This window comes from Desmodus rotundus, chromosome 11 (genome assembly GCF_022682495.2).
Source record: "Desmodus rotundus isolate HL8 chromosome 11, HLdesRot8A.1, whole genome shotgun sequence".
Classification (NCBI taxonomy): Eukaryota; Metazoa; Chordata; class Mammalia; order Chiroptera; family Phyllostomidae; genus Desmodus; species Desmodus rotundus.
Genome location: NC_071397.1, coordinates 67,548,720 through 67,572,679, shown reverse-complemented (window position 1 = coordinate 67,572,679; position 23,960 = coordinate 67,548,720). Strand labels below are relative to the sequence as shown.

General features: G+C 35.3%; 1 protein-coding gene across 2 annotated transcripts in view; it reads right to left on the bottom strand.

Moving 5' to 3' along the window:
• KPNA5 (karyopherin subunit alpha 5) overlaps positions 1 to 23,960 on the bottom strand; it is a 48,245-nt gene that overhangs the window by 8,203 nt on the left and 16,082 nt on the right. For both annotated transcript variants that reach the window (XM_024552150.4, XM_053914207.2), the window contains 6 exons: positions 22,471 to 22,559; positions 18,566 to 18,665; positions 16,524 to 16,687; positions 14,349 to 14,427; positions 9,375 to 9,500; positions 2,492 to 2,619 (listed from right to left, as the gene is read on the bottom strand). In XM_024552150.4, the coding sequence (XP_024407918.1) occupies positions 2,492 to 2,619; positions 9,375 to 9,500; positions 14,349 to 14,427; positions 16,524 to 16,687; positions 18,566 to 18,665; positions 22,471 to 22,559 (686 nt within the window). The remainder of the gene's footprint in view (positions 1 to 2,491; positions 2,620 to 9,374; positions 9,501 to 14,348; positions 14,428 to 16,523; positions 16,688 to 18,565; positions 18,666 to 22,470; positions 22,560 to 23,960) is intronic.

Here is a 23,960-nt window from a genome sequence, read left to right as displayed (position 1 = left end):
TACAAATAATTTAAAAAAGTATTCCTATCTACTTAAACATTAAAAACAATTAAATATTCACTTATATAGAAACCTAAAAACATTTTTAGTCTATTGTTCTCATTTAACATATTTAGCAATAAATGGTATTACGAAAGTTATAAAAATATACATGCAAGGCATGCAAGCAAATTGGTATTTGGGCCTATTTTTTCATGGCATGTCAACACTAAGTGGGTTAGAAGTTTTTTTGTTTGTTTGTTTTTAAGGGTGAGCCTATGTATACACATAGGGGTCACATGGGGGGTTAAGTAGAAATGGAAAGGAGGGAGGGACATCCTAATCGAGCTCCAGAAAATTTTCCACAAAAATAATCAGAGCTAATGTTCTGAAACATATGTTCTGTTTCAGAAGCATAGAAGGCTTCCAGGAACAAAACAGGCCATGTTGTGAATAATTTTAATAAGTAACATTCACTATAATTAATCATTTTCACAATACTTTGTTCTTTTCTAATTCTTATTAGCTCTTTTTTTCCATTCTCTATAATGTAAATTAAGTAACTGATTTGTTCACTTGGCAAAAAGTCATTAGGCATAAAAGTAAAAAAACAAAACAAAGTAACATGTGCTCTGAAGTCAGACTGCATGGCTTCAAATCCTATTTTCACTCCGTATGTGTGACCCTGACTAACTGCTCTGTGCCTGTTTCCCATCTTAAAATGGGGGTAATAACAGTACCAAACTCAGAGGGTTGCTGTGAAAATACAGCAGACATTCAATAAGTTAGTTTCCATCCCTTAAAAAAAGTGTACATACCTTTACTGGAGCACTCACTTGCCATATATTATAACTCATCAAACTGAATAACTATCTCATGGAGTTATGAAGTTAAAGGAAATAAAAGACGTGAAAGCACCTGATGCGCTACTGGTGCTCAATAACTGAAACGATTTAACACAACTGGCAACGTTAGACATGCAACAATATTAGTGGTACGCATGCAAAACTTAATCTGAGATTAACAGACCTCGTCCCATATATATAGACTTCATGAAATGGTGAAAATGGTTAGAAAAATAATAATCTCAGTTTAGATACATGATTCATACTAATAAACTTAAGGAATAATATATGGAGTAGACATAATGATGAAAATAAACTGAAAAAATACAACTGTTTGTAGGTGAACACACACAAACCTTGGGGTCCCAAAGCACATAAAAATAACATTAGCATAAAAAAACACACACTAGAGCAAAGGAAAGAGCTTGTTTTATTACTGCTTGTATTCATGACACAAATGAAATGAAAATATTGGTTAAAGCAAAGAGGTGAAATGGAAAATAAAAAGCAGAGAAAGATATCATTAACATATGGAGATATGAATCTGAAGAGCAAGACAATAGTACAAATAAAGGCAATAATAAACAATAATCTCACAATAGGTAGATTTCAAAATCCTGTGAATTGTAAAATAACATCGTAGCCTGACTTTATCTTTATAAATTAAGAAAGAAATACAATACTCATTAGAAAATACTTCCTAAATAATCACTTCAAAAGCTTAAAGTCCTAAGTTTCATGGAAGGGTCCTCAGAACAAGAAGATTCTGTAGGAAGTCAGGCTTTTATAGAAGTGCAAAGTGGAACTTTGCTACACAGGAGGGAAAAAAAGTAAAAGCACAAGTTGAAAAGAGACTCAGAAAGCAATACTGATGATAAAATTATGATTACTACAAATAACAATAGCAGCTAATCTTAGCATAGAAGTTGTTTAGTCACCATGCTAAGCACTTTAAATGTATGAACTGCATTTAGTTGTCAGGATGTTACTTTAAAGTACTCTCCATTATTGAATCCATTTAAAAAATGAATAAACTGTGGATAAGGGAGGTTAAATGACCTTGTCAAGGTCACACAACTTCTACTCAAGGAACAGGATTAGAAGGCAGGCTGATTTCAAAGCCCATCTACCCACTATTTGTGTTGTTAGAAAAAAAAAAAAGACAAACAATAAAAGGGCTGGATTGAAAAAGTTACCATAAAAATAACAGTAAGAGTCAATCTACAGGTAAGGATAACGGTGATTAGGAGAGCATTATTATAAAAACAAATGTGTGTTTCAATTTTATTTTATAAGTAAATATTCAAATTTATTAGTCATTTCTATACAATAAAGTTAAACGTATATGATTTTTATGACCTAAGAAATATTTAATGCCCATAACAGTATATATTTGAAATTGACATAGACTATTCTCTTTCAGATTTTTACTTTCTGATTTCATAGTCTGCCAAGAATGATGTTAACCATATTTAAATGAAAAAAAAATAAAGCGCTGTACACAAATAATGTAACTGATATAACAAATGCTATCACTTCACACAAAACATGCTTATTAAATGGAGAGAAATAACATTTTGGTGTTATCAACAAATAAAAAGTGTGTATTATTTCAAACTTGTAAATGTTCCATTTACAGTAAAATTTTTTTAAAATCTGTATCACACCTTATTTGTTCTGGAGTGCCTCCTGATGTTGCATTAGTTATAGCCCAAGCTGCTTCTTTTCTGGTACGAAACTCTGCTTTCTGAAGAATCTCAATCAAAATGGGAAAAATATTTGCATCTATCACAGCCTTAAGAGGAAAAATGATACAGCAAAATCAATGCAAATCAGATTTAAATATATTAGTACGTACAAGAATCTTGAAACTCAATGGCTTTAAAATGTCAGGCTCGCCGTAGCTGGTGTGGCTTAGTGGATTGAGTGCTGGCCTGCGAACCAAAGGGTTGACGGTTCAATTCTCAGTCAGGGCACATGCCTGGGTTGTAGGCCAGGTCCCCAGTAGGGGGTGTGCATAAGCCAACCACACATTGATGTTTTGCTCCCTCTCTTTCTCCTTCCCTCCCCTTCTCTCTAAAAATAAATAAATAAAAATAAAATCTGTAAAAAAATAAGGCTTTTTGGAAATATTATTTCTCATCTTTCAATATTCACATACTTTCCTTTTAGTACTGTAATATAAATCTTAAAGATGATAAAACGTTAGGCAGAATATTGATCAAGTAATTATTGACTCAAGGAGCTTGATAGGCCCCTAATAAATCACTATATAATAGTTTTTAGATCATTGCCTAACTTTTTAAAAACTAACAAAATCAATCCCTTTTGTTTTTATGTATTTTTCCCCTTGCCATTTAGTCCTCTTACACTGCCCTCCCCCCCCCCAGCAATCACCACACTGTTATCCATGTCCATGAGTCCTTTTTCCTTTTTGCTCAATCCCTCCATCCTCTACCTTCCTCTCCCTACCTTAGCTATCATCTAGCTCTCTGAATCTGTCTCTGTTTTCCTTGTTGGTTCACTCTGTTTATTAGATTCCATATGAGTGAAATCATATGGTATTTTTCTTTCTGATTGGCTTATTTCACTCAGCATAATGTTTTTCAGGTAAATCCATACTGTCACAAAAGTAAATTCTTTTTCTTTTCTACAGCTGAGTAGTATTCCATTGTGTAAATGTCCCATAGTTGTTTTACCCACTCATCTGCTGATGTACCCTTAGGCTGCTTCCATATCTTGGTGATATGTTACTTACGTATCTTACGTAAATAACAGTGCTATGAACATAGGGGTGCTTATGTTCTTTCAAATTAGTGTCTTGGGTTCCTTCAGATATATTCCCACAAGTGAGATTGCTGGGTCAAAAGGCAGATCCATTTTAAGTTTTTTTGAGCTCTCTCCTTACTGCTTTCCAGTGATGGCACCTGTCTGCATTCCCACCAACAGTGCAAAAGGGTTCCCTTTTCTCTACATCCTCACCAACATTTGCTATTTGTTGATTTGTTGATGATAGCTATTCTGACAGGTGTGAGATGATATCTCATTGTAGATGATATCTCATGCATTTCTCTGATGATTAGTGATGTTGAGCATCTTTTCATGTCTATTGGCCATCTGTATGTCCTCTTTGGAGAAGTGTCAATTAAAGTTCTTTGCCCATTTTTTAATTTGGTTTGGTTTTTTGGTGTTGTTTTGAAAGTTCTTTATAAATTTTGAATATTAACCCTTATCAGATGTATCAGTGAATATGCTCTCTCATTCTGTGGGTTGACTTTTATTTTGTTGATGTTTTCCTTTTCTGGGCACAATTTTTAGTTTATTATAGTCTCATTCATTTTGTTGTTGTTTGGTTTTCCTTGGAGAAATATATCTGTATTATTATGAGCAATGTTCGAGATTTTGCTGCCTGTTTTCTTCTACAATTTTTATGTTTCAGGCCTAACATTTAAGCCTTTAATCCATTTTGAATTTATTCTTGTGATGTAAGAAGGTGGTCTAGTTTTATTTTTCTACATGTATCTGACCAATTTTCCCAGCACCATTTATTGAATAAACTATCTGTAGCCCATTGTATGTGCTTGCTTCCTCTGCCCAATATTAATTACTACAAAGGCATGGTTTTATTTCTGGGCTCTCTATTCTGTTCCATTGATCCATGTGTCATTTTTATGCCAGTACCGTGCTGTTTTGATCACTATGGCCTTATAGTATAGGTTGATATTAGGTAGTGCGATTCCTCCAACTTAATTCTTCTTTCTCAGGATTGCAGTTGCTATACCTGGCCTTTTGTGTTTCCATATAAATTTCTGATATATTTGTCCTAGTTCTGTGAAATACGTCATTGGAATCTTGGTAGGAATTCTATGAATCGTATCTATAGATTCTATAGATTGCTTTGGGTAGTATGGACATTTTAACGATGTTAATTCTTCCTATCCATTTATTTGGTATTTGCTTCCACTTATTTGTGTCTTCTATTTTTTTCTTCAGTGCCTTATAATTTTGAGTACAGGTCTTTTACAGCCTTGGTTAGGTTTATTCCTAGGTATTTTATTCTTTTTGAAGCAACTGTGAATGGGATTGTTTTCTTAATTTCACTTTATGTTAGTTCCTTATTGGCAAAAACAGATGCAACTGATTTCTGGATATTAATTTTGTATCCTGCTACTTTGCTGAATTATCAGTTCTAGAAGTTTCTTGGTGGAATCTTTGCAGTTCTCTACAGTATCACACCATCTGCAAATAAAGACAGTTTTACTTCTTCCTTTCCAATTTGGATGCCTTTTATTTCTTCTTCTTGTCTGATTGTTGTGGCTAGGACTTCCAGTCCTCTGCTGAGTAAGAGAAGTGAAAGTAGTCATCCCTGTCTTGTTACCAATCTTAAGGGGAACACATGTAGTTTGTCAGTTGAGTCACACATGGCCTTATTATGGTTAGGTATGTTCCCTCTAATCCCATTTTGCTGAGTTTTTATCATAAATGGATGCTGGCTTTTATCAAATGCTTTTTCTGCATCTATTGATATGATTGTGTGGTTTTTATCCTTCATTTATTTACTTAGTGAATCACATTTATTGATTTGCAAATGTAACAATCATGCATTCCCCAAATAAATCCCACTTGGTCATGGTGTATAATTTTTTGATGCGTTGTTGTATTTGGTTTCCTACTATCTTATTGAAGATAAATTTATTAGTGTCTATATTCATCAATGATATTGGCCTATAATTTTCCTTCTTTGTAGTGTCTTTATCTGGTTTGGGAACTAGGATAATGCTGGCCTCATAAAATGAGTTTGGAAGCCTTCCTCTTCTTGAGTTTTTTTGAAATAATTTGAGAAGGAGAGGTGCTTGTTTTTCACAAAATGCTTGGTACAGTTTACTTGTAAAGCCATCCAACCCAGTGTTTATTTTGGGGGACTTTTTTGATTACTGCTTCAATTTCCCAAGTTGTAATCTGTCTATTCAGATTCTCTGATTCTTCCTGATTTAGTTTTGGAAGTTGTTTGTGTCTAGGAATTTATCCATTTTATCCAGGATGTCCAGTTTGTTGGCATACAGTTGTTCATAATATTTTCTTACAATCATTTCTATTTCTTTGGTGTCTGTTGTTATTTCTCCTCTTTCATTTCTGATTTATTTATTTGGAGCCTCTTTTTTATTGATAAGTCTGGTTAAAGGTTTGTCAATCTTGTTTATCTTTTCAAAGAACCAGTTCCTGGATACATTGATCTTTTGTATCTTTTTTTTTAAAGACTCTATTTCTTTTCTTTTTGCTCTGATATTACTTCCTTCCTTATATTCACTTTGGGCTTTGTTTGGTGTTCTTTTTCAAGTTCCTTTAAAGTGTAAAGTTAGATGGGTTATTAGCTTTTTCTTGTTTTTTTAGATAGTCCTGTAATGCTCTGAATTCCCCTCTTAGCAATGTTTTCCCAGTGCCCCACAGATTTTGTATTATTGTGTCCTCATTTTCACTTTTTTCAAGGTATCTTTTGATTTCTTCCTTGATATCATTGTTGACCCATTCATTATTTAAATAACATGTTATTTAGCTTACATCTCTGCAGGTTTTTCAGTGTTCTTCCTGTGATTGATTCCTAGTTTTGTAGCATTATGGTCAGAGAAGATGTCTGATATGATTTTAATCTTCTTAAATTTACTGAGACTTGTTTTGTGCCCTAACATGTGCTCTATCCTAGAAAATACTCCATGTACACCTGAAAAGTATGTATATTGTTATTTTGGGGTGAAATGCTCTGAAGATACCAATTAAATCTTTTTGATCTAGAGTGTGGTATAAGTCTGCTGTCTCCTTGTTGATTTTCTGTCTGGAAAATCTATCCATTGAAGTCAATGGGATGTTAAAACTATGTAAATACAGACTATTACTGTATTTCTGTTGATCTCTACCTTTATGCCATCAACATTTGCTTCACTTATTTAGGTGCTCCTATGTTGGGTGTGTAAATGTTTACAAGGGTTATGTCCTCTTGTTGGATTGTTCCCTTTATCATTATGTAGTGTCCTTCTTTGTCTCTTACTATAACCTTGGTTTTAAAGTCTGTTTTGTCAGATATAAGTGCTGCTACCCTAGCTTTTTTTACCTTTTCACTTGCATGAAATATCTTTTTCCACTCTTTTAGTCTGTGTGTATCTTTTGATCTGAGATGGGTCTCTTGGAGGCATCATCTACATGGGCCTTGTTCTCTTATATATTCAGCTACCCTATTGTTTTTGTTTGGAGCATTTATGCCATTTACATTTAAGGTTATTATTAAGAGACACATGTTTAGTGCCATTTTATTGTTAGACTATTTTCCTCTTTTTTTTCCTCTTCTTCTTCTTCTTCTTAAAGCACACCCTTTAACATTTGTTGCATTTCTGGTTTGGTATTAACAAACTCCTTTAGCTTTTCTTGCCTGAGAAGCTTCTTATTTCTCCTTCAAACTTAAATGATAGCCTTGCTGGGTAAGGTAGCCTTGGTTCTAGGTCCTTTCTCTTCATCACCTTGAATATTTCACAACACTCCCTTCAGGCCTGAAATGTTTCTGCTGAGCGATCAGATGACACAATCTAATTGGTGCTCTTTATTATGTAACTACCTGCTTTTTCCATAGCAGCTTTTAGGATTCTCTCCTTGTCTTTAAGTCTTGCCAGTTCAATTATGATGTTTCTCAGTGTAGGCTTCTTTGGGTCCAAATTGTTTGGGACTCGCTGAACTTCCTAAATTTATGTGTCATTTTCCTTCAGACTAGTGAAGTGAAGGTTTTGGTCATTATTTCCTCAAATAGGTTTTCAATCCCTTGCTTGCTCTCTCTCCTGGTATTCACTTGATGTTTATATTGTTATGCTTCATGTTGTCCAAAATGTTTCTTTAAGCTTTCACTTTTTAAATTTTTCTTTTTTCTTTTTTTTTTTTTGCTGCACTGCTTGGGTGCTTTTTTCTACCTTGTCTTCCAAACCACTGATTTAATCCTTTGCTTCATCTAACCTAGTGTTCATTCTTTCCAGTGTACCATTTATTTCAGATATTGCTTTCCTTATTTTTGTCTGGTCCTTTCTTTATGGATTCTATGTCTTTTTTCAGGCCATTGAGTATCTTATCTTTATAAGAATTACTCTAAACTCTCTGATAAATTGCTTGCCTCCATTTCATGTGGTTCTTCTGGAGAACTCTATCGTTCGTTCATTTGGGGTTTGTTTCTTTGTCTTCCCCTTTTGGCTGCTTCTTTGTACATGTTTCTATGTATTAGGTAGATCTGCAAAGACTCTGGTGCAAACCTTTGTCAGACACTGCTTTTGTCTGACCCTGGTCAATCTATATGGAACTATCAGCTATCCACAGCTTGTGGCTTCCTCTGCTGGGCCTGGGCGTGTGCATAAAGAATCAGGCTGCACACCAAGGTCAGCATTAACCAGCACCAGATCCTGGGGAGGATGAGCTGAAGTCTCAGAGCTCCCCAAGATCTACCATAGTTGTTAAACTAATCAGTTATATAGTGTCAAGCTGTACCCAGCAGCCCATCTTAAGCTCCACAGGGTAGCACAGAGTGATTCCTTCAGGTAGGGCTACTGCCTCCCCTCAGGCTGATGCCACTTGGAGGGGAGTGCTATGCCTGAGAACGATGGCTTCTGCTGTATGGGGGATGACTCAGCATAGGGATCCTCCTTGGCTGTTCCTTCAGTTCTCTCCCCAGAGCCATCAACCCCAGATTTTCCTCAAGCGTATCCTACCCTGCCTTCCCTCTCTGAGAGCCCAGGGTAAGGAGCTGCAAACAAAATGTTGTGTGTTGGCCCTTTAAGATACTCTCTGTTTCTCCGGCCATCTCTCCCTGGTGGACAGAAACCCCACTAATTTTCACAGCTGGATGTTATCTGGGTCCTTTCCAGCTCTGGTGATGTAGGCCGGTGAGCCCTGCTTGGGGTCCGGACTCCACACTGCTCTGGGGGAACCCCGGGTCACTGAAATATCTCCGGCACTTCAGCTGCTGCCTGTGGAGTCCAGCCAGCCTTCTCACGCCTCCTCAACACTCCCTACCAGTCCCACTGTAGTGATGTGGCTTCTTCCATCTGTCTGTGGTTATAAGGTTTGTCTCCAGCTAGTGTTCAGTTTGTTATTCTGGATGATTTCTCTACAGTTTAATTATTTCAGATTGGGCCTGGGAGGGGGTTAATGTAGCTTCCACTTACTTCTCTGCCATCTTGGGTCAACCAAACTAATCCACCACAGGGCTCAGCAAGATGCAGCTGATGCAGAGGCACCCATACATCACCTTACCAACTTCTTTTTAAAGACTAACAAACGTTTATGTGTCAAGCACTATGACAGACAATTTTATATATATATTTGCTATTCCAATTATATATGTATATAGTTTCTATTTCTCATTAGAAATGTGTAAGTAATTGCTTTAGAGAAAAGGCTATGGTCTTTAAAATACTTTTCAAGAATCTTTTAATAATCTTTTTCAGTAACTCACTAAAAAACATCAGTGATAAAATGCTGACTTTTTCCCAAACTAACTTCTGAGATCTGAAAGGTATGTACCTGAATCTGAGCTCTATTTCCAGCAGTAATATTAGATATAGTCCAGCAGGCTTCTTTTCTTATTGACTCCTTTGGGCTACTCAGTAAGTGTAAGAGACAGGGTAACGCAGAGCAATTCAAAATTACCTAAAACAAAAGTCAGAAATGGAAACAGTTATTTGCAAAAAAAAAAAAAAAAGAGAGAGAGAGAGAGAAAACTAAACAAAAGTATACTAGTAAATTGTTTAGAAATATAAGAACCATTCTGAAAAATTAAGAAAAAAATTCCTGTCAAAGTAAAACTTTGGCATGCTGTCTTCTGCCCTCCCTCCCATTGCCAAACCTTTCTAATGTTGGTGTAGTGAAGTCCCCTGATCTCAATGTACTAAAATGCAACTAAGCAGGACACTCAGAGATGTGTCCTTCAAGTTTCCAAATGCACTAAAATTTTAACTGAAATAACAATTTGAGAACAGATTTACTGACTGGTCAGGATCCATACTCTAGTTTTACCAAACAAACGAATTAAAAAAATACACATAGATATCAAAATTACAACTAAAATATAGAACCATCACTCATAGCCATCAGAAATCAAGTTGAATAGAAGTCTATCAACTACAGAATTAAAGAAACCACACCCTTCCAGACTGAAAGGAAGGGCAGAGATGCGGAATGGGCTGGTCCCACATCTATGTATGGTGGATACAAATCTGGTAGGGAAATCTTGGGAACGAGGAGTGCCAGCCCCACATTGGGCCCCCAGCGCAGGCTTCCAAAGCCAGGAAGATAAGTCACCATAACTTCTGGCTGCAAAAACCAGCAGGTATTGAGTCAGTGGAAGAAACTTCTGGAGTCCCAAGCAGTTCCCCTTAAAGAACCTATGCACGTGCTTACTCAGACTCACTCCCTCTGAGCTCAAGCACCAGGGCAACAGCTTGAAAAGCACCAGTGGCATACAAGGAGGAAGTGAAGTGTCTGGAATCAAGACAAGAGCTGGGGGACAGCTTTCTCCAGTCAGAAAGGTGGGCAGAGGCCATTTGTACCTTTCTCAGCCCTCCCTCTATAGAGCCACAGAGTCAGCAGGCAGGTGCCGTATCTGAGACTCCATCAACCTGGCTAACACTGTCTGCCCACACCGGAGATCCCGAGACTCTGCCCACCCAACTTATGGGACCACACAAACTGTTCACTGACTTTTCATATGAGTAGCTGGTCTTGGTTCATGCTTCACAACTTCCCAAATCCTATCAAACAAGCAAGAGCTGGCCTCAGTAAGCCTCCAGTCCCCATAACTCTTGCCAAGTGGCCCTAGGTCTGGCACTAGGAACAGCCTTCCTAAATTCAGTTTGGCTTTGCCTGGGAATCTCTAAGCCCAGCACAAGTAGCAGCTATCTCAGATTGCTTTATACTTCATGCAGGGTGACCCGAGGCAGAACATAATTGGGGGCTGACATCAGCCTTCCTCACCCAGGAAATCCCAGAGCCTATGTACCCAGTGGACAGCTACAGACCTTGTCAGAGCTCCATCACTGTGTCCCTGCACAGCTGATTCTCTGTGGAGGGCAGAGGTTGGTGGAGAGTGGTCACAGCTAGTACTTGCAACTGACTGGCCTGGGTAAATCCCTCCCATTGACCTGCCAACAGCAATCAGGGCTCAACTACAAGAGGAGGGTGTACTCAGTCTACACAAAAGGTGTACCTTGGGTACCCAGCTTGGGTGATAGGGGAGCCTGTGCCACTGGGCCCAACAGGACACATACATTAGGCCACACTATCAAGACAAGGAGCCATAGCAGCTCTACCTAATACATAGAAACAAACACAGGGAGGCTGCCAAAATGAGGAGACAAAGAAACATGGCCCAAATGAAATAACAGATCAAAACTCCAGAAAAAGAACTAACCAAAAGGGTGATAAGCAATCTATCAGATGCAGAGTCAAAACACTGGTTATAAGGATGCTCAAGGAACTTGGTGAGGACCACAACAGCATAAAAAAGATCCAGTAAGGAACAAAGGATAAAGTAATTGACATAAAGAACAATTTACAGAGAAACAACAGTAGTGTGGATAAGCCAAGAATTAAACCAATGACTTGGGACATAAGGAGGCACAAAACAAACAATCAGAATAATAATAAGAAAAAAGAATCCAAAAAAATGGGGATAGTGTCAACAGCCTTTGGGACAACCTCAAGTATTCCAACATTCGCACCACTGGGGTGCCAGAAGGAGAAGACAAAGGGCAAGATATTGGAAATCTACTTGAAAAAATAATGAAAGAAAACTTCTCTAATTTGGTGAAGGAAATAGACATGATAGCCTAGAAAGCACAGAGAATTCCAAACAAGATGGATGCAAAGAGGCTTACTCCAAGACACATCGTAATTAAAATGACAAAGGTTAAAGATAAAGAGAGAATCTTAAAAGTATCAAGAGAAAAGCAGTTAGTTACCTACAGGGCAGTTCTCATAAAACTGTCAGTTGATTTCTGAAAAGAAACTTTGCAGGCTGGAGGGGATTGGCAAGAAATATTCAAAGTCATGAAAAGCAGAGACCTACAGTCAAGATTGTTCAACCCATTAAAGCTATCATTTAGAATCAAAGGGCAGATAAAGAGCTTCCAAGACAAGAAAAAAACTAAAGGAGTTCATCATCAAGCCATTATTATATGAAATGTTAAAGGAACTTCTTTAAGAAAAAGGTCAAAACTATGAACAATAAAATGGCAATAAAAAAAATATATGGTACATTTACACAATGGAATACTATGCAGCAGAAAGAAAGGAGCTCCTACCCTTTGCAATAGCATGGATGAAACTGGAGAGCATTATGCTAAGTGAAATAAGACAGGCGGTGAAAGATAAACACCATATGCTCTCACCTTTAAGTGGAACCTAATTAACAAAAAAAAAAACAAGCAAGCAAAACATAACCAGAGACATTGAAATTAAGAACAAACTGACAGTAACCAGAGAGGAGATGGGAGGGGATGATGGGGGGAAAAGGGTGAAGGGTTTTCAGGAACAACTATAAAGGACACATGGACAAAACCAAGGCGGGGTGGAATCAGGAGGGAGGTGGGGATGGCTGGGGTGGCAGAGAGAGGTGGGGGGGAAAGGCAAACAACTGTACTTGAACAATAAAAAAAGAATAAAAATATGTATATATATATCAACAACTGAATCTAAAAAACAAACTAAGCAAACAAGAACAGAGACAAAACCATGGATATGGAGAGCATTTTGATGGTTGCCAGATGGAACGGATGTGAGAAATAGGTGAAGATGTGAGGGGATTAAGAAATACAAATAGGTAGTTACAGAATAGCCATGGGGATGTAAAGTACAGTATAGGAAATAGAGTAACCAAAGAACTTATACACATGACCCAGAAAAATGAACAATGGTATGGGGATTTGCTTGAGGGGGTGGGGGCGCTGGGGAAAGGAGAACAAATGGGGAAAAACTGGGATAACTGTAATAGCATAGTCAATACAATATAATTTGTAAAAAATATATATATATCTCAAAACTGTTTGAAAATACCTAATTCCATAACTGTTAAGAAATCTGAACATGAAGAAATAAGTCTATTACTGTCCCACCTTTGTAAAGAAGCATATTCTGCTTTGTTCCTTTACGTTTCTTATTCCATGGCAAGATTATGTACTTATTTTCAAAATACCCACAATGATTTAAATTAAATATATTTGGTGAAGACTGTATGAAGCAGAGTACCAAAATTCTGTGGCAAACAGTGTACGTTTTGGAAGGCATTTTCATTTTAAAAGCTGTGTTTAAGAACTATCAATTACTAAGGATCAACTGTTTAATAATTCAGGCAGGTATCTAAATAGAACTTGTAAAGATTAAAATGGAACAAAATTGTAGACAAGAATAAAAATTTTACTATATGGTGGCAAACAAAGAGAATCTAATGTGTCCAGTATCTAAGTTTCTAGAGAGACTATCCCAGATCTGACACCAGTCCTGACATCATACCTAAAAAGGTCATCTCAAAACATCTGAAAAATGAGATCTCATGCACATAGTTAATTACAAATTCGGGAAAGTTTCCTTGCTATCTTTCTTTTCATTCTTATAATCTAGGTCTTCAATCTACTATTAAAGGCCCTTCAATTTCTAACTCCACTACTAACCTGGTTATAATCAATCATCCTCTCACTAACAGTTTCTGTTCCAGTCAAGTTTAATGCCTCCTACACATACCTCACACATGCCTGGCATACAAATCTCTTCTAGCATACTTAAGTTCTCTACTTTTAAGATCTAGATTTAGTTCCAACTGTTTTAAGGAATCTACAAAAATTTCTTAGCACACTGATTTCTTTTTTAAACTTGTATAGCATTCGCTCACCAAACAGCTCTCAGAAAACATATACTACACAGGGTAATTACTTTGTTTTAATATATATTTTCTATCCAATTGAATTGTAAATCCCTTAAGAGCCGAATTGCTATTTTGTTCAACTTCATAATGACTTAGGTGTAGGACAGTGCTTTTATGTAGATGTATGTGAATCTGAATATGCTTATATGCCCTGGCCAGTGTGGCTCAGTTGGTTGGAGCACAGCCCCATAACCAAAGGGCTATGGGTTTGATTACTGGTCAGGGCACATACCTAGGTTGTGGTTTTGATCACAGGTCCGGACACGTACAATCCCCAATCCAGGCGCATACAATCCCTGGACCAGGTGCCTATGACCCCCAGTCCGGGCGCTTACGGGGGGCAACCAACTGATGCTTCTCTCTCTCATTGACGGTTTTCTCTCTCTCCCTTCCTGTGGCCTCTCTAAAAAGCAACGAAAAACTGTCCTCAGGAGAGGATGGAAAAAAAAAGAACATGCTTACATTATAGATACCTATATAATTATATGAATGCTAAAATCTTGGTTAACAATCAAGTGGTATAAACATGATAAACTTCTTAAAGTCCTTTAAGTTAATCATACTAAAATGTCTGAACTTACCTGTGTTTGAATATCATCACCAGTCACAATATTACCAACTGCTCTTAATGCAGGTGATACAACTTTATAATCATTGTGCCTAAAATAATAAAAATATTAACTTACACATTATGTAAGAATTTAAAATTTACAGAAAATTTGCAAAAATAATACCAAAAATCCTGTATACTCTTTATCCAAAGAGCCCATTCAAGTTTCACTAATTAGGCCACAATTGTCTCCACAGTAAAGAATCTCATCCAGGATCATGTGCTGCACCCAGCTGTCATGCCTTTGATTCTCACGGCCTTGACATTTTTGAAGATCACAAGCCAGTTACTTGGTCTTGACCAATGTTTCCTCATGATTAAGATCCAAGTAATATACTTTGGCTGGGATAATACGAATGCTATAGTCTTTTCATTACACAGAATTGGATGGCATATGGTATCTGTTTCGTCCTTTTATCGTGGTACTGAACTCTGGTCATTTAATTAAGACTATTTCTGTCAGATTTCTCCAATTTGACATTACTGTTTTTCCCATTATAATTCATATTTTGTGAGGAAATACTTGTAGACTATGTAAAATCTCCTCTCTTTCACTAATAGTTCTAGCATCTCTTGATGTTTAGTGTCTGAATTATTAATAATTATTAGTATTGTTGCCAATGATGATTTTCTAATACTATTATTCCAACTACATGCTTTTTCTATCTATTAATCTATCTACTTCTTTCAGTGTGGACTCATGAAGTCTTATTTTATTTTATGCAATAAGTTATAATATATTACTCTAATTTATTTCAATGCTCAAATCATCCCCAGTTTGAACAGCAGAAATCCCTTCAAGGGGACTTCTGTGCTCTTTTAACATTTATCTATGCTTTTAGCAAACATTACTCTCTAGGTTCATCTTATTTTTTATCAGTCTCAGCCCTGAAATCAGCTATTTCTCCAAGAATCCTGCCTGGTTCTTGTTAATGAAGAGCAGTATTTCAAAATCAAGGCCTGAGCATTTGTGTGCTCAGCTTGTTAGTACAAATGTGTCACTGCTCCCAAGCCCTTTAACAGGATATAAATACACACAAACATATACCAAACATACACATTTTCATTATATATTTGTTTCCAGATATATTTCTTTCATGTAGAAAGCCATGAGTTCACACTGATACTTCCAACTCTAATTTAATAGCACAAGATTTTTCTGGCTCTCCTCCTTCCATATTTATAAATTCATTCTCTGAAAGTAAGAAATTGGCTTCTATTGTCCAAATCTCCCTAGAAATGACCAATCTTTGATCCAGCTGGGCTGCTATGTCATAGTGTGCCGGCTCCCACCCCTGCTACAGCCTATTGATCTGTTCCGCTCTAGCTGGCACCATCCTCAAGTGTGGACCCTGATTCCCCCACGGGACGTGCCTGCCCACCCTCCTCCGATGATGTCCTCATGCTGGAATCACAACCCCTTATCCTACCTCTCATTTTTGTGCCATCTACCTTGCTTGGGCTTACCTAATGGTTTTTCTGACAAAAGAAGAAATGAAGAGAATACATTTTTTTAAAGAAAGGGATGAAGAAATTATAATACCTTTTTAAAATAAGTTTTCTTGTAAGTTTTTAACTTCTAAAAAAAACCTGTTCTTAAATAACAATAAAAATTTAAAAATAAATAAATAAATAAATCTTGTTCTTTATTAAAAAAGTAGCAATAGCAGCTCAGCACAGAGAAACATTATCTTTAATACAAGTGAAATACTAAATAATTTTTTACTACATGATCTTTTACACAAATTAATTATTGCAATGAACAATTAACTAGATTACTCATTCTGTGAGAGCAGGAACTATGTCCTGTATTTCAGTAACAGTATCTTGCACAACAGTCTAACAGGTAACAGGCATTCCATACATACTTATTCAATTAAGTCCCTCTCGTTCATCAACAGCTTAAAACTAATGGAATGCATTAACAAAGTGATTAGTCCCAACTAAAGGATATAAGATACAAGTTTAAGGGTTAACTTTTCAGTATTATAGCTAATCTGCAAAGTGAGGTTAGTTGCTTTTCAACCCTTCCTATAGATAAGGGTTGCTTTTCAACCCTTCTTGTGATTCTAGAGATGTTTATGAGGCCATTACTCTAACTGCTAAACCCACAATTATGTAATTGTTAATTATAAATTATAGTTACATCAAAAGTTCCACCAATCTTCGACAAACTCCAGAATCGATGACTGCTTGAATTTTATCATTCGGTCCATCGGATAGATAAGAAAGGGCCCAACACACATCTGCTAATACATCTGAGTCACTGCTAAACAACAATCGTGATAGGACATTTAAGCAAGGTGAAACCTGTAAGGGAAGAAAGAGGCAATGTTTAAAATTTTCCTCTATCTAAAACCAAATTTCTTTAGGAAAATATAGAAACGTGTTTTAAAACTAAAATTTAATGCTACAAAAAATACTAGAGAAATTAAACATTATACTGTTTTAAAACTATGATCAGATATAAACACGACAGTAATTATGACCCCTATTAATCTTACGCTGATTAAGATATGTGATAATTTAAAGTTTTTTTTAAATAAGGAAACATGTATTTGGGATCCTTTATTTCTAAATCATACACACACACCCCAAAACGGCATACCAAAACTGAGAAAAGTAAAAATGTTTCCATTAAGTGTTTAATATACCATAGCTTTTTGATCCACTCATTTACTAATGGGCACCTAGGTTGCTTCCAGCACTTAGCTATTGTAAATTATGCTGCTATGAACACTGGGATACATAGGTTCTTTTGAATTAGTGTTTCAGGATTCTTAGGATATAATCCCAGCAGTGGAATTGCCGGGTCAAAAGGCAGTTCCAATTTTAGTTTTTTGAGGACATTCCATACTGTTTTCCACAGTGGCTGCACCAGTCTGCATCCCCACCAGCAATGTACTAGGGTTCCCTTATGTCCACAACCTCGCCAGCACTTATTTGTTGATTTGCTAAGTGCCCATCAGTAAATGAGTGGATCAAAAAACTATGGTACGTTTACACAATGGAATACTAAGCAGCAGAAAGAAAAAAGGAGCTACTACCCTTCACAATGGCATAGATGGAACTGGAGAGCATTATGCTAAGTGAAATAAGCCAAGTGGTAAAAGAAAAATACCATATGACCTTACGTAGAAGAGGAACCTAATCAACAAAACAAATAAGCAAGCAAAATACAACCACAGACATGGAAATAAAGAACAAACTGATAGTAACCAGAGAGGAAGGGGGAGAGGGATAATAGGGGACAATAGGGAAAGGGCCATCAAGGAACATGAATATCTCTTTCATATCTCCAAATATTAAAGAGATCTGTAAAAATGTAAACTCATAGTACTCTTTTCATAAAATTTTTGTTTTGAAAAGTGTTTTTCATAGAAAAATGTTATTTAACATGCAAGGGGTTTGTTATGGTTATTTTTAAAAGAATTAATACATATTTAAAAATTTTGTTTTAATTTCTAAAATAGTAAATATTGCTACATATAAACCACATTAAGTAAAAGCTACTGGGTCCCCATAATTTTTAAGAGTAAAAAGAGGTCCTGAGATTAAAAAAATTTGTTCTAGGTAGAGGGAACATTTAGAGCAAAGGCAAGGGCATGCTTAATGACTCTGAGAAACAGCAAGCAAGCCAGCTGGCTGGAGTGAAGTGAGAAGAAAAATAGTAGGACATGAATAAGAGAGATAACAGAAGAGCCAGATGATGAAAATTCTTATAAAATATTTAACAGTTTTCTTTTACTCTGAATAGTAGATAGGGGAAAAGCAGCAGAATATTAGTAGATAGGGGGAAATCTAAGAAGTACAATGTGAAAGCACAGCCACTCTGGACTAGCTACTTTTCTAATTTTTTAAGAGTGAACCTGGATGAACTACCTTAATATTTTGTGGGGCTTCAGTTTCCTAAATAAGAACTAGACTAGAAGTTTTCCAAATCAACTCTAAGATATGTAAACATCTGGTGACAGTGGTTGCCTCTGAGGAGAGACAATTGTTGGGTGAGGAAAGAGTAGAAAGGAAAACTTCCTTTTCACTGTATATCTCTTGATTTTGTTGATGTACAAATATTGTCTAGTCAATAAGGAAAATAAGAATAAAGTCCCCTCAATCTCTAAAAGTCATTACAAGGAAACTTAAAAGTTTGTGTAGACAGATTCTTTAATTTGTATATTTTACTCATACCTTACTAAAGTTTGGAGGAGGGTTTTTGCCTCTACATAAATTTGAGAGGGCCCATACGGCATTCCTGGTTGTTGTAAGTCTGTTTGAATTTGTTAATAACCTGCCAAGAAAAAAAAGAAATTGTCACTTTACTTTTATTTTTCCTCTTCAGTTATTTTCTATCATAACATAATTCTTAATATACAGGGTGTGGCACAAAAAACACCCATATTTTATTACAAAATCTTTTATCACAAAATCATAAGCATATAATTCTGTAACATAACAATAACATACTCAAGCACACCACATGACATTTTAGGTGAAATGTTCAAATTAAAACTATAAATTATTACACCCATATTATTACCCTACTAACCACACTCAAGCAGGCATTACCTCTGCCAGACCCTGTATTTTATAAGACCTTCAAAATAAACTGGTAAAATAAGAAAAAGAAGTTTTAAAATTCATTATATTTCCAGAAACAAAAATAAATATAACACGACTTTATTTTTAAAATTTTGAATCTACAATCTGAGTGGATTCTTACATGACATAAAACATGTTCAAAATAAATGGTATCATGGGAAACTGACTTACTTTATATACTTTAAAAGAGTATTAGATTTCTTTTACTTTTTTAACCATGAAAATAATACATCATATGAATTCATTAGCAAGGAATGTAGCGTCAAACTGAATAAAGATCAGCTGTTAAAAAGAGATGTTGGGTTTTGGTTTTGTTTTTTGGAACAAATTGTCCATCTTAGTATTTTTTACTCTCTAGCCTCCTAGACGTATAGAGAATCTAGGTTTTAAAAAAAGTCCCTATTCCTCAATGACATCAGCAAAAACAGTGGAGAAGGGAACTCTGGGGTCCATCCCTCCCCAGAAACAGGGAAAAAACTTCCAAATCCTGTCAGAATCAACTTTATCCGAACTCTCAAAGATAGTCAAAAGTTTATAGTAACCAAGAACACTTTTAACTAGGGAAGAGTTGAAGTGTAGTGGGAGATCTTTCTGGCAGGGTAACTTACCCTTACCCAATCCCCTCCCTAGTCTGGCAGGACACCTATACACAAAAGCTGGAGTTCCTACTGTGAGTTCCGGGTTCTAAAATGAGCTAAGGAGACTTTGTTTTCAAGGAATTGTTTGCCTATTTTGACCAGTTTGGGTGCCTCCTGAAGGACTAATGCAAGAAGCTTGCCTTTTTTTGACTAACAGGGAACTCTCTTATTAAGACCAACAGCTGACTTCTCATAAAAAACCATAGAGATTAGAGACAATGCAATTATATATTTAAAGTGCCAAAAGAAAAAACTGTCAACCAAAAATTCTATATCCAGCAAAACTGTCTTTAAAAAATAAAGTAGAAAGTAAAAGATTCTCAGGACAGCAAAGGATTAAGACATTTGTCATAGCAGTCTGCTTTGCAAGAATCATTTAGGTTAAAATGAAAGGGCAATAAACAGTAAGAAAAAACCAGAAGTAGAATAAATAACAATGACAAAAATAACTACGTAGGTAAGTATGAAAGGCAGTATTATCATATTTTTGGCTTATAATTTTTCTTTACTTCTATATGAATTAAAGATAAATACATAAAGCAATAATTATAAATTTATATTAATGGGAGCACAATGGATAATGATGTAATTTGTGACAACAACAACTTACAAGGGGTAGGACAGAGACGCGCAGGACTTTTTGTACAATACTGAGAGTAAACTGATATTAATCCAAACAAAGTTGTTATAAGTTTAAAACATTAATTATACTTCCTTAGTTAACAATTAAGAAAATAACCAAAAATATATACATAAAAGGAAAAAAGAAGGGAATCAACACAGTATATTTTAAAAAATCAATTAAACCAAAAGAAGGTAGTAAGGAATTGAGAAAAAAATACGTAAGATATATAGAAAACAACAAAATGGCAGAAATCCTTCCTCATCAGTATTTACATTGAATAAAAATGGATTAACTCTCAAACTAAAAGTCACACTGCCAGAATGCATTAAAATAGACAAAAATAAACAAACAACAGTCCGTGAGCCATCTATAATATACTGTACAAGACACTCACTTTAGAGTCAAAGACATAAATAGGTTGAAAGTGAAAGGACAGAAAAAGATATGCCATGCAAATGATAACCGAAACCCAGGGTAGCTATACTAGTATCCGATAAATTGAATGTAAGTCAAAAATTGTTTTAAGAAACAAAGAACATTATGTATTGATAAAAAGTCAATCCATCATGAAGACAGCGCACAAACTTGTAAGATCTTAGAACGCAGCAAAATATACAGGCAAAAATTGACAGAACTGAAGGAAGAAACAGACAGGTATAGTTAGAGACTTCACTACACTGTTTTCAATAATGGACAGAACACCTAGATAGATCAGCAAGAAAATAGAGGACTTCCGTAACACTGTAAATCAACTAAATATACAGACACCTACACAACCCTATAATCAATAGCACCGTATGCTATATTCTTCTCAAGTGCATGGAGAATATTGTCCAAGGTACACCATATGTTAGACAACAAAGCAAATCTGATACATTTTATAGAATAAAATTATACAAAGTATATTCTCTGACCACAAAAAAATGAAACTAAGTATCACTAACAGAAGAAAAACTGGATAATTCACAAATATGTGGAAATTAAGTAACATACTCTTAACCAATTGGACAAAAAAGTCACAAAATACTTTGAGATAAATTAAAATGAAAACACAGGATGTAGTGAAAGCAATGCTCAGAGACCGATTTAGAGCTGTACACATCTACATGACAAAGGAAAATCTCAAATCAATAACCTAATTCTTCATCTTAAGACACTAAAGAATTAGAGCAATAAAATGAAGTATGCCTGTATATAAAAGTATTCTCATATGCATGGATGGAAGGCTTAATACTGTTAAGATAGCAATACTCCCCAAAGTAATTCAATGCAATCTTTAATCTTGAAAAAGAGAAAAAGAAAACTGAAGTACTCACACCTGCTTTTTTCTCTCAACATTTAAAAATCAAATATAAAAACATGAAATCTTAAATATACCATTTGTTCATGTACTAAAGACTCCCTGCTTTAGAAACATTTAAATTTTTATTGTGTTAAAGATGGCAACATACCCTTTTTTTGTAGAGTAATTATTTTAACACCAAGTAAGCATCAAGTAAGCAATGACCATTGTGAAATATGGCTTCACAAATATGAAACAATAGGAAAAAATGTTTCAAATAATTTCAAGCTACTGCAGGCATGGCTAAACATAAGCCAAATGTTTCTTTTTGTTTTTTTTAAAGATTTTATTTATTTATTTATTTTTAGATAGGGGAAGGGAGGGAGAAAGAGAGGGAGAGAAACATCAGTGTGTGGCTGACTTTCAAGTGGCCTCCACTGGGCACCTGGCCCACAACCAAGGCATGTGCCCTGACTGGGAATCAGATCAGAGACCCTTTGGTTCACAGCCCGCATTCCATCCACTGAGCTACACCAGCCAGGGCTATAAGCAAAATGTTAATCAACAAAACAAACAAGCAAGCAAAATATAACCAGAGATATTGAAGTAAAGAACAAACTGACAGTAACCAGAGGGGAGGGAGGAGGGGATAACAGGGAAAAATAGGGGAAGGGTCATCTAGGAATATCAATAAAGGACACATGGACAAAGCCAAAGGAGTAGGATTGAGGGTGGGAGGCGGGGATAGGTGGAGTAAGGGGGAGTAGTGGGGGAAAAATGAAGACAACTGTACTTGAACAACAATTTAAAAAATAATAAAATTCAAAGATTAAAAATAAAAAGACAGCATTCTTTAAAAAAATAAAATATCACTTAAGAACTTAATTATGTATATAGAAATATAGTACAGCATAGTATTACTTTAACTGTGATAAATTAAAGTACTTACTCTAAAAGAGGTGGAAGTATTTCACAATTCAAAACAAAATCTCTACATTCTGCATTGTCACCAGCAATATTACCAAGTGCCCAAACAGCCTTAGAAAAGGAAGAAAAAAATACATTCCATTATCACAATATTAAATAAGATGCTCCTTCTTAAGATAAGATTTTAGAACAGAATGAATAAAGTTTTGAAGATGTTAAAAAAAATTCCAGAATAAGGAAAACTTTAGAAGTGTTATTTAATAATGTTTTTAATCAAATTGAAGGACAGTACATTTTTAAACATTTCCTTACATATACTGAAATGTTTATTCTGTTCAATACAGAAATACCAGATCTCCAAGGAGAGACAAAATATATCTATTTACTGTATTTTCCAGTTATCTAGAGGTTTGCTCCTATGACAAGGAATTCACTCACTGGGAAGAAACTGATTTGCAAAAGAAGAAAAAGATAAAGCATAGAAAAGTTAGGTAAAGCCAATATGAGAATTGGCTTGGATTGATCCTTAAAAATAAGTTTAGGCTCTGGCTGGTGTGGTTCAGTGGATTGAGTGCTGGTCTGCAAACTAAAGGGGTGGGGGGAATACTTCGATTCCCAGTCAAGGTACATACCTGGGTTGTAGGCAAGGTCCCCAGTAGGGGGTGTGTGAGAGGCAACCCACACATTCATGCTTCCCTTTCTCCCTTTCTCCCTCCCTTTCCCTTTCTCTAAAACTAAATAAAATCTTTAAAAAATAAAAAATACAATAAGTAAGCTTAGAATCAGTCCAGGTTCATTAGGTTTTTAAATAAATGGTAGTAAAAGATCAAAATATTTACTTATTAAATTTCAATTAGATGAGAAATTTGCACAAATGTAAATTATGCTTTTATTATATTCTCACTTCAAATTTTTCATATAAGTACAAAAGCAGATATGTTACTCTTTCAATTAGGAAAACTTTAACTTTTAAAGCATGAGTTAATAGTTTTAACATCTACTCTAGACCTACGTTTATTTTCTATTTAAGGAAATTCTTTTAAAGTAATGACATTTTTCTCCCTGTGAAGTCTAATATTCTGTTGATGGGGATGTTAACTGCTATAACTTTTTTGGAGGCCAACTTTGAAATATGTAATAAGAACTTTAAAAATTTTTCTTTTGACAGGGCAAAGTCATTTTTCCCTAATGAAATGATCAAGAGGCACATAAAAGCTAATATGTAATGACGGTATCATAATATTAATATTAATACTACTACTAAACTAGAAATAACTCCAATACACAATTGAGAAATAGAAATAGATAAATTATGATACATACTTAAATGGATAATGAGTAATCAGTAAAATTTTCTTGAAATATAATTAATGCCATGAGAAAAGGCTCCCAATATTAGTATTAAGTGGTAAATATAAATAAATATGTGTGTGTATCAGATCAATTTACATTAAAAGGATTCAAAACAAAATACCAAAACATTTGGTTTTCCTTGAATGGTACAAATTATAT